Genomic DNA, 27,312 nt, shown 5'->3' with positions numbered 1-27,312 from the left:
TATCAATACATATAATCATGGACACTCAAAAATATTTTCATAAGGAAACAACATCAGGTTTGGAGACTGTGATCTAGATACCTTTCTGAGTCAACATTTTGCTCCTGATGCATTCGTTGCTATCAAGCCATCTTTCCTTTTTTCTCCTCACCTACCATATTCTGACTTCTACTCCTAGATTAATTTCTCCAAGAGGACAAAACATATTAAGATGTGGTGGGTCAGAATGTGCAGGTGGTAGTGGTGACACCCAGCTAATGAGTCCGAGAGGCATGGGTCTGTATCTCCTCAAGCTTTCAAGATTACAGCCTGAGCTACACAGAAAGAAGCTCTGTGTCCATTTTATTAGCAACTTCACAACTTGCTTCTGAACCTGATAAGGAGGCAATGGTATCCCATTCCACTAGGTGGCAGCAAAACTTTACCCACAAGGTGCCCAAGTGGTTCACTGGTATTATTAGTGCTAACTTGTTCAGCCCCACTTTATTAGCAGAAAGACAGTGGCTAACAGGATACTTCAATTACATAATGCCTCTGACAGTGGAGAACAGACACTGCCGTTTAGCTTTCTACAGGCTGGCCTTTCCTTAGGCCTACCTAAGGCCTTACATGTATTGTGAATGATCCTTGCAGAAATCCACAGACCAAATAGCAAAACGAGCCTTCTAATATACTTAAGACTGGAGTCAACAATAAAAAGACCTAGTAAAGTTATATAGATCCTACATCAGATTCAGGTGACACCCTGGGCATGCCATGGATAAAAACTTCTGAAAGTTTTCATTAGGATGGTAGAACAATGAATGTGTCTTAGAAATTTGTTATTATAATACATACAATTTTGAAATAATATTTCCCAGAAGCAGCAGTACTTAATCAGTTAGGCAGGCAGTCTGTATAAATTTTTTACCTTTGCATTCTCCAAATTCAGTAGGTTGTTCTTAGCCTCCCTAAAACCAAACATTTTTGGCTAGAGATGTTAACCCAATCTCTCAGCACAAACACTGAAAAAAATAAATAAAAAACACCCAAACAACAGTCTCTGCTATTGACTTATAATTATTCCCTCTGCTTAGGTCATTAATTTAAAAAGTAAATAGGGTAAAACATTTCAAGATAATAAACTGGGCTACATTAATTACACTTAAATTATGTATTATGTTAAAATCTACATCATTTGACCTTGAGAAATTACACCACTCTCTTTCCAGTTAAAAAATTCAGTTTCCAGGGACTTGAGAGTATACCTAATCTGAATGAGTTAGAAACTTCTCAGAGGCCAGGCATGATGGCTCATGCTTGTAATCCCAGAACTTTGGGAGGTTGAGGTGGGTGGATCACTTGAGCTTAGGAGTTCGAGATCGGCCTGGGCCACATAATGAAACCCCATCTCTACAAAAAATACAAAAATTAGCCAGGCATGGTGGTGCACGCCTGCAGTCCCAGCTACTCAAGGGGCTGAGGCAGAAGGACTGCTTGAGCCCAGAGGGTTGAGGCTGCAGTGAGTCGTGTTTGTGCCACTGCACTCCAGCCTGGGCAACGAAGCAAGACCCTGTCTAGGAAAAAAAAAAAATTGTTCTCAGAAAAATAAGCATACAAATGAGAGATAGAAATGAATAGAGAGATATGGTATCTCTTAAATTAGAAAATCAGCACAAGCATATAAGAGATGTCATCACAGAGGAGGCAAATTCAAGTTGAAAAGTTTCTTCCCAAACATACTCTACTCTTGTACATCGACTGTAGAATATTGAAGCCCCCACACTCTATTATTACATCACTACATGGCTTATTATGTGAATTTTTTACAATACAAACAAAACATACAGAAATGCAATATATGAATACAGCTAAACGCAGAATGGTGACTTTTTTTCTCTTCAAGAGGCCATGATTCCCATTTCTAGTAAAATAAAGAGACTGCATACAGGTAGAAACAGGTTGGTCATTAGCTTTGCCTAGAAATGATTTTGCCTAGAAATGATCTATAAATGCATTTTCCCCTGCTACTTACCATAAAGTGTAAAAAGGGAGTTAATGCAAAGTTTCCTTGTTGGTTCCTACCATATGAAAGATGCTGTATTCTATTTTAGCAGGGCCAATATATGGAAAATATCTAAATTAAATGTTATTACAAAAATGAAGCAGTAATGAGACTCTGGCTAAGGAGGGCACTAAATGAGAAAAATATATATTTAACGAATCCAAAACAAACAAACAAAAAGAGATTGTTATTTAAAAAAAAAACCTCTAGGTGCACTGTAAGCATATAGGGTTTTTTTTTTCCCCATGTGTATTTGTAAACAATGGAAGTGTCAAAAAATAGGGTCAACTGTGTTAGACTAAATTATATTATTGTATATGCTGCATTGAATGGAAACTTTGTATTATAGTTATCATAGAGAAGCACAGTTTGCATCATGTTACGGCAATTTATCCTCAATGAAAACCTTCCAGAGTCCTTTTTTTTTTTTGGAATATCCTGTAAAAAATCAAACCACCAGAACATGATTGTACAACAGTAAAATGTTCTCTTGCATTAAACCAAAGATATCTGTTTAATTAAAAAAAAAAAAGAAAATGTAGGAAAGCTACTTAGAGCTGTTACTTTCTAAGTACACAACACCCTAGACAATTCGAGGCATCTTAATCTCCATCGAGAACAACAACAACAAAAATAATTTTTGTCATGTTGTTAAATCCATCATTATGGATAAAACTAGTGCAAACTGGTCAAACGGATCCAACAATGATGTCCAAGCTGGCATATTGGCAACTAATACGTAACTGGTGGTCAATAGAGGGTTTAAAAGATCTGCCCTTTCTTCTTGTTCTTTTCCAAGGTTCTAAATGATGAAAGGAAAATAATCAAGATGAGTGACCATTTTATAAACATGATAGACAACATGATAACAACAATAGCTAACCCAATTACAACAATGTTGGGATTTTCAGATACTACTTTTTCATTTAAAGAAATCACAAGATTTACAGGTATACAACTAAGACAATGTTAACCTATAATAGTATTTTCTTAGACAATCAAATATTTGACAAAATTCCAGGATAAGCAGTAAAAAATATGGCAAAACCCCACTTTAATATACAAGAACAATTCTTCCCAAATAAAACAGCACAAACTGAAAAATATCAACTGGCATCAAACAGGGTGTTCTTTTCCCCCACTGTCATTTGCATTCTGAAGTGCAACTGCTTTTACAAATCTATTTTCCTCTTCTTTGGGGAAAATGTTAACAGTAGGCTAATGTAGTAGAACAAATGTCAAATCTGAAAATGTTTAGTAATGAAGATAAATTATAGAATCCTTATAGGAATGCCACTTTTCAGTTTTAAATGAAACTATGAAGGAAAAGAAAATCAAGGTACAAATATTGAATTTTGTATAAATTAAAGAGAAAGTAACTGATTAGCTGTATTGGAAATTAAATATCTAACATTTTATCTTAAGAATTTTATCGTAAAAACATAATTCAACACAATTAAAATGTACCCCTAAATATATAATAGATTTTGAGCAATGTTCCCTTTGTATGTCAAAATTTGAAAACAACCCTTATGTCCAATAATTGGGGGGAGGAGGTAAGAAATCCAGTTAAGGTGAGTTAATTGGGGAGAATGTTATGAAGCTGCCAAATCATAATCATGAAGATTAAGTCATGGAAAATGTACTGAAAAAATACTGCTAATGGACACAGGCTGTATCCATCCATATAAAAATATTTATCCATGGAAACCGTTGTGTTTGGAATGCATAATGGGTGATGACGTTTTAAGTGTTATTCTAATGTTTTTTTAAATAAGTTAGGAAAACAATTCTTTAAAACATTAATACACACATTTCTGAGTAATCTGCTACTAGTTACCTCGAAGATTCTGTTGTTCTAAAATACGTTGTTGAGCTTCCCAGTTTGATTTCTCATCCTCAAACTGACGACGTTTTTCCTCTAATTCTTTGTGCTGTGCTTCCAAATTCTTTTTCATTTGCTCATGGTGCCGCTGGAGCTAAATCACAGCACAATATATAAAACCAAACTATTTAAGAAATCAGAAGCAGAAGTATGTTTCATCCATACTCCTAATGATAAGAGTATGAGCACTGAATAGTCCTGATGTAAATTCAGAGTACTACCTGGAAAGCACTGTCAAAGACTCCTCCTATTTTAGGACCTGCCACGGAAAAGGCCAATGACCCAAGACAATAATCTTGGGAAACAGGGGGGGAAAAAAAAGCAATAAACTTAACAATGTGTGGTACTTTATAATGGAAAATTACTATCTTATCTCGTTTTTCTTTAATCACAAATATGTTGGAGGCTGGGCAGTGATCACTGTTCTCATTGTACAGATGAGGAAATAGTTGCAGAATTTAAGTGACTTGCCCAAGACTGCTAGCCAGAAAGTGGAAGAACTAGGACTTGAATAAGCCACCCAATTCCAAGTGTAGAAAGCTAAGACAAGTGAAAAGAAAGCAGGTACTTTAGGACCCTAAGAGCTCAAAGATGCCAGTGAAGTACTCCGATTCCTGTAAGCAGTCTTTCTCAGACACTGGTCTTCATTCAAATCACCTGGGATGTTTGTTAAAAATATAGAATCCTGGACCTCACTCAGATGTACTGAATTAGAATATCTGGGTGTTAAGGGGTGGCGGTCGCGGGGACAAAGGGCAGGTGGATCGGCGGGGAGGGAGCGGGGCGCGGCCAGGCCCTGCCCGGGGGCTCCGCATGCTGCAGCTGCCCCCGGGTGCCCCCGCCGCTGCCCTCGCCGCCGAGCAGCATGGAGCGGAGCCGGGGACCTAACCCGAGCCAGCCGGCCGGCCTCCCGGAGGCGGCGGCGCAGGGAAGGGCCCAACGCGTGCACGTGGTCCCGGCGGCCGCCAAGGCAGACAGCGGCACCGCACGGGGGCGCTGCGTTGGCGTCCCTGGACCCCAGGCCGGGCAGTGGCGGCCCAGGACCACGCGTCTACTTTCAGAGCCCCTCTGGGGCCGCAGGAGACAGCCTAGTGAGGCGCCAACGGAAGGTCACCGTCAAGTATGAGAGCAAGGAGCTACGGAAGCGCCTCAACCTAGAGGAGTGGATCCTGGAGCAGCTCACGTGCCTCTGCGACTGCCAGGAAGAGTAGATCCCAGAACTGGAGATTGACGTGGATGTGCTCCTGGACATGGAGACTGACGATGCCTGGGCTGCCAGGGTCAAGGAGCTGCTGGTTGACTGTTACAAACCCACAGAGGCCTTCATCTCTGGCCTCCTGGACAAGATCCGGGGCATGCAGAAGCTGAGCACACCCCAGAAGAAATGACGGTCCCCGACCCAGGCTAACGGTGGCTCCCACAGGACAATCGCTGCCCCCCGACCTCATAGCAACAGCAATAGTGGGGGACCCTACGGCCAGGCCTGATGCCATGAGCAGGGCTCCTCGTGCCCCTGGCCCGGGGTCTCTTCCTCTGCCCCCTCAGTTTTCACTTTTGGGGTTTTTGTTACTAAAGTGGTGGGACTTTTTGTGTTTTTATATTGACTCTGCAGCGCGGGCCCTTTTTAGCTAGGATCCGCCTTTGGTGCAACTAAAAAAAAAAAAAAAAAAAAAAAGAATATCTGGGTGTTAAGTCTGGAAATGCGGATTTTCAACAAGTTACAGTGATTCTAATGCAGATGGTCCTTCCTCCGCTGTGTATTAATGCTGTAAAGAATGCTGACTGAGAGGTGGGAAACACTCATGCAAAGTAACTGAAGAAACAAAGAGCTTTACGTCCAAGAGATCATTAGATAAGTAATTTCATTTAGGCGCAAGTCAATCCATTTCTGAAAAAAAAGTCAACAAATTTTAAAAATCAGATTAAATCCTACTATGCCAAATACCCAAGGGCTATTCAAAACCTTCAGTTATCCAGGAATTATGTTCTGTTATAGATTTTACTACATTGGTGAGTTAACATCTTGAATTTGGATTATAATATAATTTTGCATACAATTTGTTTTCTTTTTTGCAAGCCCGAAGTGACTTCAGATTTATTCCTATTTCAATTATTTCATGCAATTCCTACAAAACAAAATCACCTAAGACACATTTAAGCAAACATGAGTCAAATCAGGTGAAATCTTCCTGATGACAGCAAACAAGTTACTAAGAAAATGTCAGAAAGTAGGAACATAAGAAAGTGTCTCTAGTTATTTTTTTAAATGCAAGGGAACCACATATACACAATTCAGAATAGTAGTTACCTCTGGGAATGGAGAGAGGGATACAATAGAGGACAGGCACACAGGGTCTTCAAATGAGTTGATAACATTCTATTTTTTTAAGCCAGTGGTGGGGCTTACAGTGTTCATCATTCCTTAACTTACATTTATGTCACATGTAAGTAATTATCTTTTGTGTTAACTGCATGTAGACAAAGGTATAGGTCACAATCTCACTCTTAAGAAACCCGTGGGGTCAGATGCCTTTCAAAGTTCAATATTTTTCTGTTATTAAAATGACAACACTGCTTAGAAAGGAGTATATGTTTATAAAATACCTCCTGGGCTATCTGGGGCAACAAGTATAATCAAACACATTACTTTTTATTTTTTTCAGTAAAATATATAAATATTCACAATATGTAGGATTAAAACTTAGTTCATCTTAGATTTTGCAGTTTTCAGAGCTTTTTCCATTCTGAAATTGTGAAAAACAGGACTGTAGACCTATCTAGCAATTAACAGCAAACCTAAAAATTAACTGGGTTTAAATGCTGGCATACTAAGTTAACTTATCCTTCTCATCTATAAAGGGGAGATGGGCAATAATATCCTTGTAGGGCTGTGGTGTGCACTAGATGACACAATAAATGAAAGATGCTTGGTGCTGTGGCTGATGTACCGTGCTGCTGGCTGTGCCCCAAATATTTCCAGCATAATGAATTTAAGGAGAAACTGTATTAAGGCTAAAAGGGTTTCTTTACCTATTTATGTATTTACATGTATCATATACATGATGATTTGCAAACTCATTACCACAGGGATGTTGGTAAACACACTCTAGATGTGGTTTCATAAAAGACAAAGCATCTAGAATGGGCATGCCTAATTCTCTAATGGCTTAGGGTATTAGTGGGAACTTGGCCCAGAGCTCTTCACGGGTCCTTTAAATGTTAACATTCCATCCTTCAAAGAGTAGTTCTCAGCATATACCAGAGGCTTTAAGACGCTGCTGGTGCTACACAAGCTCCGGGGCTGTGGTTGCCACACTGAAGCCTCTGCCGCCTGCTCCGGACACTCGGACACGCAAGTCCCCATCCTGGCTCACTGCAGCCTCAATCTCCCAGGCTTTCTTTGAGGGTGTTCCCTCAAAGAAAGAGGCCCAAAGCCCTCCCCCGCAAAAAAAGCCAGAAAGGAATGGAGGTTCCTCCCCAGAAATCCACAGCATCTGCAGGACATACAGCCCTCCAGGAACAGGCAGACAGGCCAGTGTTGCTGGAGTTGGCCCCTGGCTCCCGGGGTTCCCTTAGGCCAGCCCGAGCTGGGAGCCTGCTGAGACCCCCCCCACCTGAGCCCCACTCCGGCCCCCTGCTAGACTGCATCTACACAATCCAAGGTGACCCTGAAGGATAGCTGGGGCCTCAGCCCACACAGCCCCTCAGGTGAGACACAGAGGGTGGTCCGCGGGCAGTGCCAGGCCTCAGGCGGCCCAGGGCAGAGTAAGCAGCTTTGTGGCAGTGTGGTGTGTCAGGGAGGGGGGCCTTCCGTGTCCCGTTGGCTGCGGCTGGGACCAGGGCACGCAGGAAGGGGCTGTGCAGCCAGGCGGGCACCCCCCTCCGGATTTGCTCCTGGGCACACAGCCCTCTGTGTCCAGCGGCCTCTCAGGGTGATGTCTAAAGTCCCTGGCAGCTGTGGTCCTGGAGAGAGGCCCACCCCGCAGTATGACCTGAAGACGTGTGAGCAGGAGCCACCAGCAGGTGGGCGCCGCCCCTGAGAGTGCACACGGGGAGGTTGAGAGCAGGAAGCCAGCCTAGGGACGGCGTTCGCACCATCACGGAAGTCTTAGCCCTTTCTTTTCTCTCCGTGGGCGCCGGGCAGCAGCGACTGCCTGCGGGATGGGCGGAAGGGAAGGCCCTGGCCGATCCCACCCATGGAGAGGACACAGCCACAGGCCGGGACGATACATCAAGCTCGCGCCCACGGCCCTCACATGTCCACAAAGACCATGAAGCACCAGCCCAGGCCCCCAACCAGCAGCATGGTGACGTGGATGCTGTAGATGAGCAGCTCGTTCACCAGGCGGAAGTCCACGCGCCAGCGGCCCAGCAGCAGCAGCAGCACCCACAGCTTGCGCTGGAAGCTCAGGAGGACGCTAACGCCCAGGTACTGCAGGCAGAAGAAGGCGGCCAGCGTGCCCCAGTGAACAGGATGCAGCTGAAGTAGAGCAGGAAGTGGATGAAGCCCTACAGCCAGCGCGTCTTGATGCACACCTCGAAGTTGTTGTACTTGGTGCGGGCCAGGTGGGAGGCGCCCACGGGCCCACAGACCGCATGCAGGCAGGTGGTGTATGGACCATGGAAGGAGCACACCCGCCGCGGAATGGGCATGACCGGCATTGGACTCCGGCGGCAGCGGCGTCCAAGCTACGGTCAGCATAAGGGTCATGGGTGCCTACGCCTGGGAGCCCGCAGCTGAGCCTTGGGGGAGGCGTTGGCCCGATGCCCTCTCCGCTGCGGCGCCAGTGTCCCGAACCTCCCGGCAGGCCGGTGGTGCTGGGGGCCGGGCCTGCTGTACCTCGCGGCTCCATGCTCAGGGCAGCTGCATGGTGCAGAGGCGCACGGCTCGGGGTGCTGGCGGGGCAGCTACGGAGGTGGTTCACGCGTCCCCGGCTAGGGTTGCCCCACAGGGGAAGGGGCGCCTGGGCGCGGCCGCCGGAGGCGTTTGGCCTAGCTTGGGAGCCGTAGAGCCCTTCCTCGACCACCACCTTAGGGCGGCCTCACGTCCCCTCCACCCACGCGGACCGAGCTGCGCTTCCCTTCCCCCTGCTCGGGGCCCGCGCTGGGCGTCCCGGACTCGACGCTTCCCGAGGGCCTGTAATTTTTAATTATAACAGATTTATGTTGAGAAAACTTCATACTGAAATCACTGATTTATTTTGGGATTACCCAATTTTTTTCTACTATTCTCAGATATCTATCAAACTACTGCTCTAGGGATTCTTATGTTAAGTTTATCCTTTTCTCCATCTTTTCTTTCTTGCCACCTACTGAAGGAAATGTCTCCAAGGTCTTTTTGATTAATAGAAACTAAATGTATAACTCGACATCTAGAAGGGTTTCAAGATAGTAGATATGTCTGCTGGGATGTTTTGTCATTGACAAATATGTGTATAGATGCACTTCCTCCTCCTGGAGATGAGGCTAGGACCCCACATGTTCTGGGAAGGGGTCACGAGACCTCTGCTCCTTGAGTTACCTGCCTGTCTCATTCCTCTGTGTGTGCTCAAGGTGGTCATTACCCTGCCCAATGTTGCGACGGTAGGAGTTCCCTTGACACTACATTATAAACAAGGCCCAACCTGTTAGCAAAAATATCGCATTCCCTAATTTTCTCTCCTTTAACTGTGTGTAATTTATCCAGGCATGTCTTTAGTTCAATAAAGGTTATTTCCCTTTTTCATTCATACACAAATAAGTCTGGTCAATTATTATTATCCTAACACTAGTTTTTATGCATACATCCACCCCAAACTCTCATCTTTAGTGTTCTTATGCCACCTGTATGGAATGGCTTATAATTTTATTTTTCACAACTCACACTTGTTCATTATAACTTTAATAATTCATTGTAAGTATTCTATTATGCTGTCCTACCTAATACACTATGTCCAAGCACTTATGTATTGAAGTCCATATTATTTTATTGTAAACAGTGCTTGCTTCTAGAAATTTCTCCATTTTGTTACACTAGGGTATTAATTTTTAAAAAATATGTATAAGAAGGTTATATTATCTATAAATTTTACTGAAGATACTATTTAAAAAGGAACACAATGTCTGCTAAGAGATGGAATATTGGACTGATTACCTCAGCTTCAGAGTCCTTCAGTTTTTGAACTTTTTCTTTGACCTTCATCTCAAACACCTGCTCCATCTCCATCTCCATCTTCTTAATTTTAGCTACTTGCTCCCTTCTTTCTTCTTCCATTTGTGCCAGAGGGCTCCTGTCATGAATATTAAGGGTAATCATTAAATGTCTGTGAATAAAAATTATAATAGAACTATGAAACAGTTTGATGAAAACAAAGAGAGATGCTATATATGTATATATGCCATTATTAATATATTTATAACACAGAATTTCTTTCCGTGATATTTCATATGTAAAACTTATGAAAAAAATGTAAAAAGCAAAGATGTTCTCTAAACCTACTACATATCAAATCTAAGGATGATGACATACCAAATAAACTGTAGAAGGAAAATGGGGGAAAAAATTCCCAAAATACATTCACAGAATAAAATATCAGAAGAAAATCATTTAATTTTGTTCTTTAAACAATATTTTAACATGAAAAACAGAAAATGAGTAATGAAGTTAATGTATGTAGAGTATTTTTAGTTTTACCAAAATTTCAAGTGTTACAATCTCTTCTAAGACAGCTACTAACACCACAAAAATGAACAATATTATTATTTATTTTGGTAACTGAACTGATATGCTGGAAATCACTACTAGTCAATACCTAGAGCACTATTTAGGTATACAGAATATTTCTAGGCCCTTTATGGTAACTTCAGTGCTCTTGAAAATTCATTCCACTTGGCCGGGCGTGGTGGCTCATGCCTGTAATCTCAGCACTTTGGGAGGCCGAGGCGGGTGGATCACCAGGTCAGGAGATCAAGACCATCCTGGCTAACATGGTGAAACACCATCTCTACTGAAAAAAAAATACAAAAAATTAGCTGGGCATGGTGGCAGGCGCCTGTAGTCCCATCTATTCGGGAGGCTGAGGCAGGAGAATGGTGTGAACCTGGGAAGTGGAGCTTGCAGTGAGCCGAGATCACGCCACTGCACTCCAGCCTGGGTGACAGAGAGAGACTCCATCTCAAAAAAAAAAAAATTAATTCCACTTAACTCAAATATTTCAGTCTTAAATTCAATGATTTAAAACACACACACACACTTTAGAGATAATCAGAAGCAAATATTTTATTTTTTTAAATGCCAGAATATACACATAAGCATAGTTAAATAAAAAAAAAAAATGTTCACTCTGTTGATGTTAAAGTCCATGGACTCAAATCTCTTTGGACAACTGTGTTCAAAATTTTTCACACTGAGATATATTTACAGGTGGGATTTATGTTAAGGCCAATATACTTACTCACAGAGACACAAGAGAATACCAAAGTATCTAGTGCTTTCAGCCCAGGAGCAGAAAGAGAAGTGGGCTCTTTGCTTTGAGAGTCTCTGAAAATTATTCAATACCCTGGGACAAATTAAATGACGTAGATCCTTCTTTGAATTTGTTAATAAAGTATGCTTGTTTTGTCTCCATAAAAACAGGCTTTGACCATTAAGGTTTATATTTTAAATGGGTAAATTTTATTGTAATACACTAATTTTAAGAAAAGAATTAACTCATGGCTTAAAAACAAAAACCAGACCTTGGATTTCACCCATAACTTTAAGGCTGGTCATTTTAACCCTGATTTGACACACTCTTATTATGGTGTCTTTTCTCCTTATTTGGCTAAATATTTCTGACCATCATAGCAATCTTTTCTACAAAGGAAGCAGGCAAGAGAGCTAGAGTGAAAATGTTAAAAACAAAACAAAAAAGACAATACTGGCTACCAGTTTTTCTTAATTAAGATGATCTGTTTTCGCAATTGCGTAAATTAGAATAAAATGTTATTTAACTCAAGGATATTTCTTCACTGAAAGAAAACTTACTTCTACATGCAAACCTGCCATATACTTTTCCAATTAAGCAATGGATCAAAAGTTCTGAAAATGAAAGTAACCAGACATATTAACTTAGAACAAGAACCTGCATTTTAAAAGCGAGTCAGCTGAGGCCGGGCGCGGTGGCTCACGCCTGTAATCCTAGCACTTTGGGAGGCCAAGGCGGATGGATCACGAGGTCAGGAGATCGAGACCATCCTGGCTAACACACTGAAATCCCGTCTCTACTAAAAATACAAAAAATTAGCTGGGAGTGGTGGCACCCGGGAGGCAGAGCTTGCAGTGAGCGGAGATCATGCCACTGCACTTCAGCCTGGGCAACAGAGCGAGACTCCGTCTCCAAAAAAAAAAAAAACAAAAAAAAGTGGAGTCAGCTGAAATACATTTTCAAGTGTAAATATCTTTTTTTTTTTTTTTTTTGGTTAAAAGTTGATGAGATCCTTCTTAATAATATATTTCTCATATTAATGGCAGGTGTTTTTCAATACAGTTGCCTTTGATCTCCTGAGCACACAGAGTGTCAGTGACTGCCCTGAAACAGCATACCAAATGTCTTTGTCAGCATTCTTCCAGTGAAAGGGTCCAAAGCTTTTGTTACATTTTCAAAGAGTCTATAATTCCCACTGTCCCCTAACACCCCAAAAATCTTTTTTAGGCTCTAGGAAAGAAATAATCTAAAAACAATTAATTGCTAACCTTAAATAACCAAATATGTATATTTAAGCAACTTAAGATTATTCAACAATATAATTGTGATTGTAAATACGTTAAATTAAAAATCATATATAATTAAATATCTACTCCTACTTATATAACTCATCTATAAAATGTTTATTTTACTTTATCCTTGGGAAGGAGCAGGTAATTTTGCTACCTAAATTATTATTTAAATAACTACAAGGGGAAAATAAGAGACTGCAGAGAAAACATGCAATGATGTTTCAAAATCTTCTTTTAGGCCAGGCACAGTGGCTCACGCCTGTAATCCCAGCACTTTGGGAGGCCAAGGCCGCCAGATCACAAGGTCAGTAGTTCAAAACCAGCCTGGACAACATGGTGAAACCTCATCTCTACTAAAAATACAAAAATTAGCCAGATGTGCTGGTCCACACCTGTAATCCCAGCTACTTGGGAGGCTGAGGCAGGAGAATTGCTTGAACCCAGGAGGCAAAAGTTGCAGTGAGCCAAGATCGTGCCACTGCACTCCAGCCTGGGTGACAGAGCAGGGCTGCATCTCGAAGGGGAAAAAAAAAACTTCTTTTAAATTCAAAATTTAAGTATTAAAAATGCCTGTATAGTAAAACTACTATGTCTTTGGAAAAACAATTCCCCGCCTTACATGCCTTCAACTGTATCATATCTAAAGGAACAAAAATTAGCGATTTAGCACATTAAAAGTAAAGCATGCTAAAAGCTTCAATTAAAGGCAAATGCGTAGCTTTCACAATTAAATTATGAAGGTATGTGCCCTAAATAAAAAATTTACAGTAAAATTCGCTAAAGCTAATTTATTTCCCAAATTATGTTCGTAATCATTACACTAAATCACTATGAAAATAAATATGCTGTGCAATTATCTTCTGAAAGTCTGTTCAAAGTTCTAAACCTGCTAAATGTGTGTACTTTCTAAAAGAAATTTGCAATATTTAACAGTTAAGATACTGTAAGTTTTTAGGCTTATAAAAATAATCTGACCAAACATACTCAATTACTGTGAAAAAATGTTCATGCATATTTAAAATGAATTTTTTGAAGTCTCTCACCAGTAAAAATATTTCACATTTTTAATTTTTAAATTAACGCCTCACTTCTAGACATCTTTATTAATTTTTAGAAAATCGAAACAAAAAATAATGCTTACAAGGCAGAAAATACAGGGAGATCACTTTTTGTCTTCACATTTACTATTTTTTTCCAAGTAAAACCTTTTATTAAACAGCTGGAAAAACCATTTAAGTTATATCATTGCCTGCCTGCTTTTAAATAGGAAACTCTTACCCACACACATATAGTAGTAAAGCTTATAAACCTATCAGCAAAATTAAAAACCCAAAGAAATGAAAAAAGCCTAGTAAAACAAGCAAAAGTAAATGGTTACAACATAACCCGAATATGAAACTAAATCCCCAAAGATTTAGTTCCTTCTAGGGTTGTCTTTATAAGGTTAAACTTCCTGCAAGCCACATCCCTTCATGTGACCAATAAGAGAATTACAGCCACCACATAAGGATGACCTAGTCAAGTTCTACTTTGCTGCATTACATGTGACCCACCCTTGGAGTATAATAAAAAACAATCATGTTTCATTTAAATTATGTGTGGTTGTCTTTCCTAAAGAATACATTAAGCAAGTAGATTTACATACTTTTTCGCTCCAGTGGTTAGTAGGTCACTATGTGCAAAATTTTCCAAAGGACTTTCACTTAAATAATTTGAAAGATCAATAAAAATTTCCAAAAATTTTGAGTAATAATGGTTGCCAACATCTTGTTTTGCCAAGTAAGAGTATTAAAACCAAACATAAACAAAACTCCAACTACTATCATTTTAATTTTATGAAAGGACACTTGAATAAAGAGTAAAAGATATAACTAAATAAGTTTAATTTTTTGAAACAACTTGAAATTTTCAGAAAATTGTCTTTATTTCTATTTAGATCAATGAAAACTCTTGTATGAAGAATTCTGAGGATCTGCCTTTGGAACCTGTATTTTTAGTCATTTACTTATAAAGTTTTCCCAAGATGACTGATGGAAAAGGCTATGGAGAACAGAAAAATAAATTAACATAAGGGAAAGAGAGGCTAGTGTGTGCCCCAACTTGGAGCAAGGTATCTATTGTCACAATTGGTACCAATGATACACATCAGTTCTGAAAAAGAGTCACCAATCAAATGTGATTTTAAGTAAAAGGTACAAGGAAGATCAAGAAAAAAGGAGGCAGATAAAAGTTCAAGAAGGAAGTTTAACAAGATGGCCCTCCTCTTATTGGGAATCACTTCCTTTAAGAGATCAGCAATCTGATATGACCAACTCTTCTCCCCTTTCCTTTACAGACCCTTGCTGAATTTCCTTTGATTTGAGAGGCTACCCTTTCTGCGGCTTTCAGCCACCCACTACCCTCCAGAAGGGACGCAAGATACATTCTCTAAGGAATTAAGAAGTACTTTGATGGCTCCATACATTCTTTGTCAGAAACAGGTAATTACTGGACAGCTGCTAAGAACAGCATCCACTTCTCCAGATCTAACCTTGAGATAAATCATAGCTGACTGAACAAGTTCAGCTATTCTTCAGATTTAAAGAACACATCTAATTCTTGTTTTAAGTCCCTCTAAAATAGAATTGTTCCAGGGCTATTAACAGAAAGGCACATTTTCAGACATCTACACATATATTTTTAATTTTTATTTTTATTTCATGTTTCAATAGCCTCTACAGTTTGCCCAAAACTACCTCAGAAAATTTAAATATAAGATAAATTGATCTACAGTCATGCACTGCTGAACAATGGGGATACATTCAGAGAAATTCATTTGTCATTGTGTGAACAACACAGAGTGTACTTACACAACCGTAGATAGTATAACCTACTACACACTTAGGCTCTATGGTATAGACATTATAATATTATGGGATCTTGTCGTATATGCAGTCAGTCATTGACCAAAACATCGTTATGTGGCACATGAATGTATTTTACTATTCAATGTCTAACATCTTTAAAAAGTTTAGCTTATATTCTAAAACCAAAGTGTGATTAGCACTTTGTGAAACATACATTGCCAAAGATCAACTTAACTATAAATTTTCAATAGGTTCATGTTCCATTCCAAAATTCTTGCAACTCTCAACCCCTCCCCACTACCACTGTTAAAAGAATATGCTATGGAGAGTCGCATGAGAGCAATACAAAAAGAAGATTAAAAGAAGCCTAACTCATACCTGCTTACTTCACTTATTTAAACATTAGTCTTTCTTTTCAGTTATTCATGGATATGTACTGAGCTATGAGGAAAAGCACCTTACATCAGCTAAAGCACCATAAGTTATTAATTACTTTTAAAGAAAAATTTAACAAAAATATTTTTTGAAATTGCTAACATTTTCAAGATAATGTAAGATACAACCAATAGATAAACTTCTAAGCGATTTCTTTCAGATTCAGTATGTTATTCAATGAAGTAGTAACAATCTAATTTATCAAATCATATCAAATATCTATTCCAATTACAGCCATTCCCTAGTTGGCTTGATCTTCTCAAATGTTTATTTTCCTACTTATTATTAACATAAAATAAAATATGCTAGCTCCTGGGACAATTTGCTTTTTAGCAATGCAAACATTTCTTTTCTTATTCGCATAGACAAAGTATGGTATGATTCCTCTCTTTAAGAGATATATTTCCTGTAGAATTCTACTATTTATGTTTTCACCTGGGATATAGTTTAACTCACGTATCCACACAGAATTTTGTGTATGCGGAAAAAAACTTAATGATACTGTAAAGTTTACTATTTTTCTCTGAATTATCTTACCTGCATCCAACAGCACTATTTTAAAAAGCCTTACATTTGAGACATGGGAACAATTAAACAATTCCTTATATCGACAACATAACAAATGTTTTAAAAAATATATTGTGTAAGTACATATATTTTTTGTATATTTTGTATATTTTCTTTTAATATACAAAATTATCAGTAGCTTTGTGTATGTGTTTCTTTTAATGAGTTAAAACGTTCATCATTAATGAGAATAAGTTTAAAGTGAATTAGGATTTTATGAACAATATTCACTATGATGGATCCTTAAATTTTTGTGCCAAAGTTGCTCAATAAACATTTTGCTAAAAAGAGATAAAAAGCCTTCCTTTTGTTCATGTATTGAGGCTTACCTCAAACAGAATCTTGTATTTTAAATATTTAAGAAGGGACATTTTTCTATTCCATGATAAAGCATGTTAACCACTATGGAAAACATCATAGCTACTTTGAGAACTTGTATTATGTATTTACATAGTTGATCCGTCAGGATTATTTTCTAATGGTAGATAACACTGAGCTACAAATGCACATTATTTAAAATGGTTTCGTAATACAGCTATGCACTGCATAATGATATTTCAGTCAACAAGGGACTGCATATATGATGGTGGCCCATAGGAACTGAAAAATTCCTACTGCCCAGTAGCATTTTGATGATCTTGACCCTGAATAGGCCTAGGCTAATGTGTAAGTTTATGTCTTCGTTTTTAACAAAAAAAAATTTTAAGTGAAAAAAGAAAGAACTTTTAAAATAGAAAAAAGCTTATGGGATAAAGATTATAAAGATAATATTTTTGTACATCTGTTCATGTGTTTGTGTTTTAAGCTAAGTGTTACTATAAAAGAATCAAAAAGTTTTTTAAAATTTAAGTTATTATAAAAGTTACAGCAAAATAAGATTACTAAAGACAAATTTAAAAAGTAAATTTAGTATAGCCTAAGTGTACAGTGTTCATAAAGTCCACAGTAGTGTACAGTAATGTCCTAGGCCTTCACATTCACTCACCGCTCACTCACTGACTCATCCAGAGCAACTTCCAGTCCTGCAAGCTCCAATCACACCAAGTGCCCTATACAGATATACCATTTGTAATCTTTTACACTGTATTTTTACTGCACCTTTTCTATGTTTAGATACACAAATACTTAACATTATGTTACAACTGTCTATAACATTCAGTACAGTAACATGCTGTATAGGTTTACAGCCTACAAGCAATAGCTAGACCACATAACCTAGGTGTGCAGAAGGCTCTACCATCTAGGTTTATGTAGGTACACTCAATCATGTTTACAGAATGATGAAATAGCCCAATGACACATTTCTCAGAATGTATCCCCATTGCTAAGTGACATATGATGTAATTGTGATCTTCAATAATGACAAATTTTTTAAAAGTAGGGCACAGACATGATTACCAGCTTCCTCACACATCTCTTTTTTTGACCCCAACATGAAACCACCACAGCTTGAGATATAAGCTCAATAGGGCAAAGCTACACACTTCGTAGTCACTTACACCACTCTAACAACCAAAAGAAACTGAAACTCCAGCTAATTTACTCCCTGGAATAGGAATAGAGAAGGTAACCAAGAATAAATTCATCTAAATATTCCTTTTCTTAAAGCCTGACCTTTGTTTCCACACAATCTGTAAGTGAAAACTCTATCAAAATGGTTCATTCAAAAAAGCTTCTACTATTAACAAAGCATAACAATATAAATTTATGCTGTTGTGCATAGAGAATATTATCCAAATTTTCTACTGAGTAGCTAGGAGAAATTTAATGAAAATGAAACAATACGATTATTGACTACAGAAAGAATACCTTTTTTTGGAGAAAAAAATATATACTTACTTACTGAGCTGCCCTTTATTCTTCTTGTTATCAACTCCATGATAAGTCACAGCTGCCAGTTTTCTGATTCCGTAGTTCTCGTAGTGGACATTATTAGTATCATCTTTCAAGTCCTGCATGTGTTCTGTCATAAATAAATGGCAAGAGTTTGCTTCTATTAATAACTAGGGGGGAAAAGCTGAAAAAAGCTTTAATATACATTCAAAATGTTACCAAAACAAAAATTTCAGATTTAAAATGAACAAAAGACTATTGTTAAGGAAGGTGGCATTCATCTGTTTTCATTTACACCCAAAGTAGAATAAAAAATAAGCTAACTTGACACATTTAGATTCCATAGAGATTTTAAGACCCATAGCAAGGACTTCATGACTAAAACAACAAAAGCAATGGCAACAAAAGCCAAAATAGACAAATGGGATCTAATTAAACTAAAGAGCTTCTGCACGGCAAAAGAAACTACCATCAGAGTGAACAGGCAACCTACAGAATGGGAGAAAATTTTTGCAATCTACCCATCTGACAAAGGGCTAATATCCAAAATCTACAAAGAGCTCAAACAAATTTACAAGAAAAAAACAAACAACCCCATCAAAAAATGGGCAAAGGACATGAACAGACACTTCTCAAAAGAAGACATCTGTGCAGCCAACAGACACATGAAAAAATGCTCACCATCACTGGTCATCAGGGAAATGCAAATCAAAACCACAATGAGATACCATCTCACATCAGTTAGAATGGCGATCATTAAAAAGTCAGGAAACCACAGATGCTGGAGAGGATGTGGAGTAATAGGAACGCTTTTACACTGTTGGTGGGAGTGTAAATTAGTTCAACCACTGAGACAGTGTGGCGATTCCGCAAGAATTTGGAACTAGAAATACCATTTGACCCAGCCATCCCATTACTGGGTATATACCCAAAGGATTATAAATCATGCTGCTATAAAGACACATGCACACGTATGTTTATTGCGGCACTACTCACAATAGCAAAGACTTGGAACCAACCCAAATGTCCATCAGTGATAGACTGGATTAAGAAAATGTGGCACATACACACCATGGAATACTATGCAGCCATAAAAAAAGGATGAATTCATGTCCTTTGCAGGGACATGGATGAAGCTAGAAACCACCATTCTCAGCAAACTATCACAAGGACAGAAAACCATACATCACATGTTCTTACTCATAGGTGGGAACTGAACAATAAGATCACCTGGACACAGGGCAGGGAACATCACACACCGGGGCCTGTCAGGGGGTGGAGGTCTGGGGGAAGGATAGCATTAGGAGAAATCTCTAATGTAAATGATGAGTTGATGGGTATAGCAAACCAACATGGCACATGTATACCTATGTATCAAACCTGCACATTGTGCACATGTACCCTAGAACTTAAAGTATAATTTAAAAGAAAAAGAAAAAAAGAAGGAGAAAGAGAAATGGCCATAGGAGGGAAGACTTTCTTCTAGGGCATTGAGAAGATTGTCAAGCCCAGATGACAGGCATCACCTTTCCACCTTATGCCTCATTAATGGAAATATCACAATGCCCAGATCTAAGGCAGAGGTTCCTACCTATGAGCCTGCATCTCAATCTTCACCTTCCAGGAACAAGGCAGTGTCTTCTGGGCTGATTACTTCCAGTTTACCTCATTGTGATGTCCAATATTACAGTTCCCCTCTCCCTTGTGATGAGCATGGAAAATATTGGTGGCTCCAAATTCTGATTGTTTCACCTTAGAAAACAAATCTGAGAACCCCCCTAGCACCAAGCACAGTACCTGGATACAACAGGCACTCAATAAATATTTGCTCAGCCAATGCAAGGATAAATGGATAAAATTCCTCATCCCTGTATTCATTTCTGAAGACCTGCTGGTGAAAATCTAGCTCTAAACATCTTTCAGATTTATTCCATTGAGGTATGAAAAAGGAAAAAAAAATGACGATGCAAACGAACTCAGCAGCTGGCACAGAAAGTGCAGTCAGATTCTGCTTCCCCTGTAATTAAGTGTGCCCAATGCCTCTGACTTAGGCGATGACAGCGTGCAGCTTGCCTGCCTGCCCTGGGTGCCTGGGAGGGCAGGCAGCCCTCAGGATGCCACTATACAACACATTCGCCACCTTATCAAGATTTCCACAGCCACAGGAAGATTTCTCACCCCGCCATGCCCCCCACAGGCTGCCCTGTGCTGTCATCCCCCTTCCTGGCTGAAGACATGCTGGCTGTCCCCTCCGCTCCTCCCCGGAGACGAGCATCTTTCCTGGGCCTCCCTTGGTGTTTTGACAGCTGCTCCACGTCCCTGCTGCTCAGAGAGGGAAAGCCACTAGGGAGGCCTTGGATGGAAATATTACTCCCTGTCCAGGGTAGCATGGGCTTGATCGCGCCGGATTATTTCTGATTGTTGTCACTGGGCCAAGAGCACAGCGAAGTCAAGAAAGAAATGGCCTCATTAGTGAGAGTGCAGTTGTCTGGGTAGGCAGCAGAGGCGTGGAGGACCTGCTTTTGTGGGAGCAGTGAAGAGAGGGGAAGGAGTGGTGTCTTTATATTGAGATATTTTGAGATTCCTGGTTTCTCCACTCACTTCAACTGCCCATATAGGTTCTGCAGGTTCCACGAAGTTCTAGAACTTGTACAGGATCGAGCTCACAGCTTCTCATGGAATAAACACAGAATCAAGAAAATCTGGTGGAAGTCACCTGGTTTAACTCCTTTGAGGTCTAGAACAGAAATTAAATAATGCTTAATCTGTTACTTTAAAGAAGCCTAGTTCTAACTTTTCCTCAGCTCGCTCCCTCTTTTGCCTAGGATAGGAAGGGTGGGTGCAAATGGCCAGCTCCCTGTAGGTCTGCCTCTTGGAGCCCTAAGTTTCCCACCACTTCTCTGCACTACAGGCTTTGCCCACGGTGGGATCCTCAGCCCAGGGACCTTGTTTGTCCTCCTCTTGATGCTGGTGCCTGCTGCCCAGCCACACACCCTCAGATTCATTTTTAAGGAAACATTAACAGCTCTTAAATGGCAAATGAGCCCCTTTCAAAGAACTGGGATGACTTTGAAAAAGGGCCTGAGACAGCAGTCGACCTCTGACCGTCTCCCCTCAGATGCCCTCTCCATCCCACCCTCTCTCCCCGTCCCTGTCCTCCGCTCTCCCAGCGAGCCTGTCTGCTCTTCAACCCTCCTCCCTGCCCAATTGTGCTGTCTCCTCAACACGTCCCATGTTGCTTGATTCCTAAAATAACATAGGAGAAAACATTTTTTTTCTTTGTTCTTTTTTTTTTTTTGAGACAGAGTCTCCCTCTGTCCCTCTGTCGCCAGGCTGGAGTGCAGTGGCGCAATCTTGGCTCGCTGCAACCTCCGCCACCTGGGTTCAAGCGATTTCCTGCCTTGGCCTCCTGAGTAGGTGGGACTATAGGTGGTGTCACCACGCCCGGCTAATTTTTTTATTTTTAGTAGAGACAGGGTTTCACCATGTTGGCCAGAATGGTCTCAATCTCTTGACCTTGTGATCCACCCGCCTCGGCGTCCCAAAGTGCTGGGATTACAGGCGTGAGCCACCGCCACCAGCCAAAAACATTTTTTAAATAAAGAAAATGAATCCTCAAAAAAGAAAAAAAAAAAAAACCACAAATCTCCCAAAGCAGTTACTGAAGGATGACCTTTCTATGAAAGAGTATTCATTTTTGTATTATCTATTTAAATACTAGACAAGAGAGTGTAGATTAGCTACTACTGAAGCTCATAAAATCTAAAAGTAACTGCCTTTTAGCAATATTACTAAGGTAATATATAAGTTTTTATTAAGACATAATAATACATTTCAGATGACATATCAAGTTGTTTTCTAACTAGGGAATTTTAGAGTAAATTTCTGTTTCTTCAAACTGTCTAGGTGAATGTGGTATTTTGGTTAAACAAATTTTTGCTTACAGCATTTCCATCATATATAAAATCAATACATATGAGATAATCTACAATAAACACGGGATGATGTCATCATTATTTAATTATTCAAGACACTGAAGATACCCTTAGCTGCTCCATGGATATCCTTTACCAATGTAGTGTTCTTGGATATACACGGCGTGGCAATACTCTGTATTGTCAGTTCTCCCTCTTCCCATCATCTATTCTATCTCAAACTTCCTCTATCTGCCATCATTCATCTTCACCAATTTACTAAAACTCCCTTCTGGGAGACAAACATAAAGGTGTATTGTTGGCTGGGTGTGGTGGCTCATGCCTGTAATCACAGAACTTTGGGAGGCCGAGGTAGGTGGATTGCCTGAGCTCAAGGAGTTTGAGACCAGGCTGGCCAACATGGTGGAACCCCATCTCTACTAAAAATACAAAAATCAGCCAGGCGTGGTGGCGGACACCTGTAATCTCAGCTACTTGGGAGGCTGAGGCAGGAGAATCGCTTGAACCCAGGAGGTGGAGGTTGCAGTGAGCCAAGATCGTGCATTTGCACTCCATCCTGGGTACAAAAGTGAGACTCCGTCTCAAAAAAAAAGCGTATTGTTGTACTGTTTTTATCATTCCTTACATCCAGAAAACCTTTACTGTTACTTCACAATCCAGCTTCTTGAATCTCCCCTTGTGAATAAAATGTGATATTCAATTACTCTGATTCATATCGTACTGATATTTCCATGCAATTCTCTGATAGTTCACTCCCCTTAGTCCTAAGTCTGAGTTTTCCAAAAATCTCATCTCCCAGACTTTGTCCCTTGATAAATTCATGTTCTCTTATAGCCACAACAGTTACTTCTAAAGCTCTACCACTCCACTTCGGGCAATTCAGACAGCTCCCTACTCCTGGCATATCTGGTGATTGACACTGAACAGTTCATGCTAATTTGTCACTCTCTCGTCAAAGAGTTCAACTGCTTTGGAAACCTTTGTCCCAGCCTTGACATCAAAGCATTCCAACCATGAACATTTTCTTCTTGGTTGTCATTCGTTTTTGGTACAAGTATATGTCACAGGTGACATCATACCTCTTCAACTATAAGTTCCCCTTTACAAGGAACACACCATTACCTTTTGTGTCCCAATGCAGATAGCAGAAAATAGGAATTTTAACAAAATTGTTAACTCAAGATTGAAGCTGAGATATGATAAACACTTTTTGGAATAAATTATTGTTACCAGTTTCTCTAAGTTGAGAATAATAAGAATAAACACCTATGCCAATATAAAAAAAGTTTATGTAATTTTTTTCTTTCTTTTTTTTTTTTTTGATACAGAGTCTTGCTCTGTCGCTCAGGCTGGATGGAGTGTGGTGGTACGATCTCAGCTCACTACAACCTCTGCCTTTCAGGCTCAAACCATCCTCCCGCCTCAGCCTCCTGAGTAGCTGGGACTACAGGCACGCAATACCACGCCCAACTATTTTTTGTATTTTTAGTAGAGACGCGGTTTCGCCATGTTGCTCAGGCCAGTCTTAAACTCCTGAGCTCAAGCAGTTCTCCCACCTTGGCCTCCCAAAGTGCTGGGAGTACAGGTGTGAGCCACTGCGCCCGGCCTAATTTTAATTATTATATATTACATATCATCATTACATCACTGAAAAATCATTAAAGGTTCTAAGGAAGAACACTTACATGAAATGGTTGCATGAATGTGTAAAATAAAGGTAAGGTGAATTTACTAATTGTTAAGCTATTTTTGTTAGTGTCATCTAATGTTTTAGATAATGGATGATCTTCCTTTCACTAAAATCACTTTCACTTCTATATGACTACATAATTCTGATTTTTTCAGGTTATATAAGTCTTTATTTCCATTTAATTAAATATGCTTTAACCTTTTATGATTCAACCCACTCCTCCATTCTCAAAATAATTTGGTAATTAGCAATACAGTTTCCCCACAGTTTCAGGAATTTGTCTCTTCCATTTCCCTTTGCTGATACCATAACTCTTTCTGTTCTCCTTTTGTTTTCTTTCTGTATTTGATTTCTGAAACACCCATCTCCACACCCTGAAAATATTTGTATAGTTTTCCTCCTTTCCATTGCCTTCTTTGGTTTGCCTGGAGTAAGTCAGTTTTCTTAATTAGCAAACACTTCTTTGAACTTGACTCTTTCTTAGAAGCAATCACTATTCCTTTGACCTGAAGATTTCAATTACTTGGGATTTACAGACATCTGCAATACTGGTATTGTATTTCCTTCCTTCAAGTATTTACTAAATATCCACTAGACGTCTTTGTCTTAAAGACATGAGCTAAATTAAATATACATCTTTTTAATAATGTATAACTTTAGAATTGTTAGGCATAAAAGGCTTGCTGCTCTGCTGTATTAAATCTTCCTGCAGGCATGGTCAATTTGCTCTGTAATGCTTATACTAGGGAGGACCTTCACTAGCTGCCAGGCTGTGAACTTTCAAATATTCAAAGTAGCCTCTGGGCTGGGTGGGCATGGTGGCTCACACCTGTAATCCCAGCACTGTAGGAGGCCAAGGCTGGTGGCTCATTTGAGGTCAGGAGTTTGAGACCAGCCTGGCCAACATGCTGAAACCCCATCTCTACTAAAAATACAAAAATTAGCCAGGTGTGGTGGCACATGCCTGTAATCCCAGCTATTCGGGAGGCTGAGGCAGGAGAATTGCTTGAAGCTGGGAAGCGGAGATTGCAGTTAGCCAAGATCGTGCCACTGCACTCCAGCCTGGGCAACAGAGCAAGACTCCATCTCAACAAAGTAGCCTCTGGCTTAGTAACTAGCTTTCCCCTCTACGGTGTTTTAGGTATGTAGGAAATTATTGATCGTATACTTTTAAAATACACAAGAAAAAATAGAATGCCACCATGTCAAGCACTGGGCAAGTACCAGAGAAGATTCAAAAATAAGAGGAATGCAATGGTAATTAGTATTTATTAAACATTCTCTACTTATATACTGTCATAGCAGATTATATTATTAATAGGTATCCTTGTGAAGTCACACCTTAAGAATGGAAGAGGAAGGGAATAGTTCATAACATAGCCTGAAGTGTTGTATTCTCAAAACTCAGAGGATGACCTTCTCGTGCATTTGCTCTTCTCCCCTAATTGAGGCCTGGCAACCCCAACTGTTCAATCAACCCTGTCATGTAGTTCCTACCAAAAACACCTGCTCCTTTGAAAATAAAGATCAATTACATGTCAATTTCTTTCATTTCAAAATTCACTCTCATCTCTATTGTATTTCTTGAGGTAGCAGTTTGACTCTCTTAAATTTTCCCCCTCACTTCTCACTTGTGAGAATGATCTTCTTGTTATTCCATGATTTCCAATTATTATACATATTTATGTTACTACCTTTCTTTACATAGCTAAAGAGATTCTTGCGTTTTGCGAAAGTGGGTAAGAGGTATGAAAATGAATAGGTATCAACTTAAGACAGACATCTAAAACTGGAGGTTAAAGAGAGTATGTGGTAAAGGCGTAGAGAAGCAAGAGAGAGAAGTGGGAAATGGGGAGTGAGGTAGGGAGAGGAAGGAATGTGTCTCAATATGAAAACACTGAGGATCATTTTGATGCCCTTTCTGTTCCTTACCTACTAACATCTCTAGTCCTATTACACTTTTTCTTCATGATTTCCTCTCTGCTGCTGCTTTTCTAATTCATTAGTAAGAGCTCCTCTTTACTAGTCCTGGTCCTCTAATCAGGATGGCCTCAATGTCCTGCTCCCATAGGCTTTCCTTCTCTTTCAGCAGGTGTGCAAGACACAATGTAGGGATTTTTTTTCCTCACCTGATAGGAAGATTGGTTTTGTTCGCTATGTTCCAGTACATAAAATATGCCCTACTCACCAGCTACCAGGTTGTGCACCTTTTAACATTCAAATTCTAGCTTTTGACTCAAAAATTAGCCTTCCCTTATATAGTTTTCACAAGTTTTTCACATTAAGAAAGAAGAGCCTCTTCTATTTCACTTTCCATAGTTATTTCAGTATTAAACCTCAACACAAAGTATAATGATAAAGAGACTAATTTTCCTGTGTATCCCTAGACACACAAATTATTTTGTAACTTTTGCTGATGATTTCAAAACCTTGGAGAAAGAATCGTCTACCTGTAGTGCTTACTTCATTACTAGACTGAAGATATAAATTTAAATTAGCTACATTTATAAAAGGCAAAAAGTAAATCTATCCAACTCTTATTTAGGGAAAGAAAATCTTATGCTATTTCCATCATTGCTTGCACTTACCTTATCAACATATCTCTTAGAACTGTAAAATCACAATGTTCACCATTTTCAACTGTAAGAAAAAAATAGACAGCAAATATTATATTTTCACTAAGCCTAGTCTTTTCAAAAAATATTTCACAGGAACTTGGGGGGTAAAAACAAGGGAGTGGAAATGCAAAACAGCTTAGAACAATTTTTTTGAGATTTAACACTAACATAGTACTCAATGTAAAGGCATGACAGAGAAGTGTACTATATTATTACCTTACTGTAGTTTAATCCTCAGAAACAGATATGTCAACCTAACTAAAATGAGCTCTCCGGAAACAACTTTGAAATTTTGAAAGGGGAAATCACGTATTTTCTCATTATTGGTAAAAAATATATTTATTATATAATACATTTAAAAAATTCAGTGGTGTAAGTGAAGGGAGAATCACTTTAGAAAAAAATCTTAAGGTAACCAAAATGAAAAAGGGAGCCAAGAACTTTAAGATTCTTTACTTTTATTTTTAAAGAATGTATCACAAACAGGAATATTACTTGGGAGTAGAGGGGTAAACTACAAAAGAGAGATGCAAATCAATTTCTCTGGTGCCTATTTTTAAGGGGTATGTAAGTTCTAAAGCCTTATCTCAGCAACTGAAAGTTGCCTGGGCATGACAGAGAGAGCTGGGAACAAGGTACAGGGGTCACTGGTGGGAAAATTGTCAATAAGGACAGTAACTTGAAAACAATATCCTAAAAATTAAAGAACTGTTCAAAATAAA

General features: G+C 39.4%; 1 protein-coding gene and 2 pseudogenes across 1 annotated transcript in view; 1 reads left to right on the top strand and 2 right to left on the bottom strand.

Annotated features, from left to right (window-relative positions):
* Positions 1 to 1,041: 1,041 nt before the first annotated feature.
* The window catches only part of LOC129041573 (septin-7-like), a 46,658-nt gene continuing 20,387 nt past the window's right edge, over positions 1,042 to 27,312 (bottom strand). Inside the window, exons 7-13 of the mRNA XM_054497072.2 lie at positions 26,561 to 26,612; positions 20,526 to 20,669; positions 19,939 to 19,958; positions 18,354 to 18,477; positions 10,063 to 10,198; positions 3,885 to 4,023; positions 1,042 to 2,846 (exon numbers count right to left, since the gene is read on the bottom strand). Coding sequence (XP_054353047.1) covers positions 2,734 to 2,846; positions 3,885 to 4,023; positions 10,063 to 10,198; positions 18,354 to 18,477; positions 19,939 to 19,958; positions 20,526 to 20,669; positions 26,561 to 26,612 — 728 coding nt within the window. The 3' untranslated portion in view covers positions 1,042 to 2,733. The remainder of the gene's footprint in view (positions 2,847 to 3,884; positions 4,024 to 10,062; positions 10,199 to 18,353; positions 18,478 to 19,938; positions 19,959 to 20,525; positions 20,670 to 26,560; positions 26,613 to 27,312) is intronic.
* On the top strand, positions 4,743 to 5,355 carry LOC129040838 (protein phosphatase 1 regulatory subunit 14B-like; annotated as a pseudogene).
* Positions 6,508 to 10,145, bottom strand: LOC129040839 (transmembrane protein 250-like; annotated as a pseudogene).

This window comes from Pongo pygmaeus, chromosome 6 (genome assembly GCF_028885625.2).
Source record: "Pongo pygmaeus isolate AG05252 chromosome 6, NHGRI_mPonPyg2-v2.0_pri, whole genome shotgun sequence".
Classification (NCBI taxonomy): domain Eukaryota; kingdom Metazoa; phylum Chordata; class Mammalia; order Primates; family Hominidae; genus Pongo; species Pongo pygmaeus.
The sequence above is the reverse complement of the archived record's forward strand: the minus strand, read 5'-3'. Positions and strand labels throughout refer to the sequence as shown.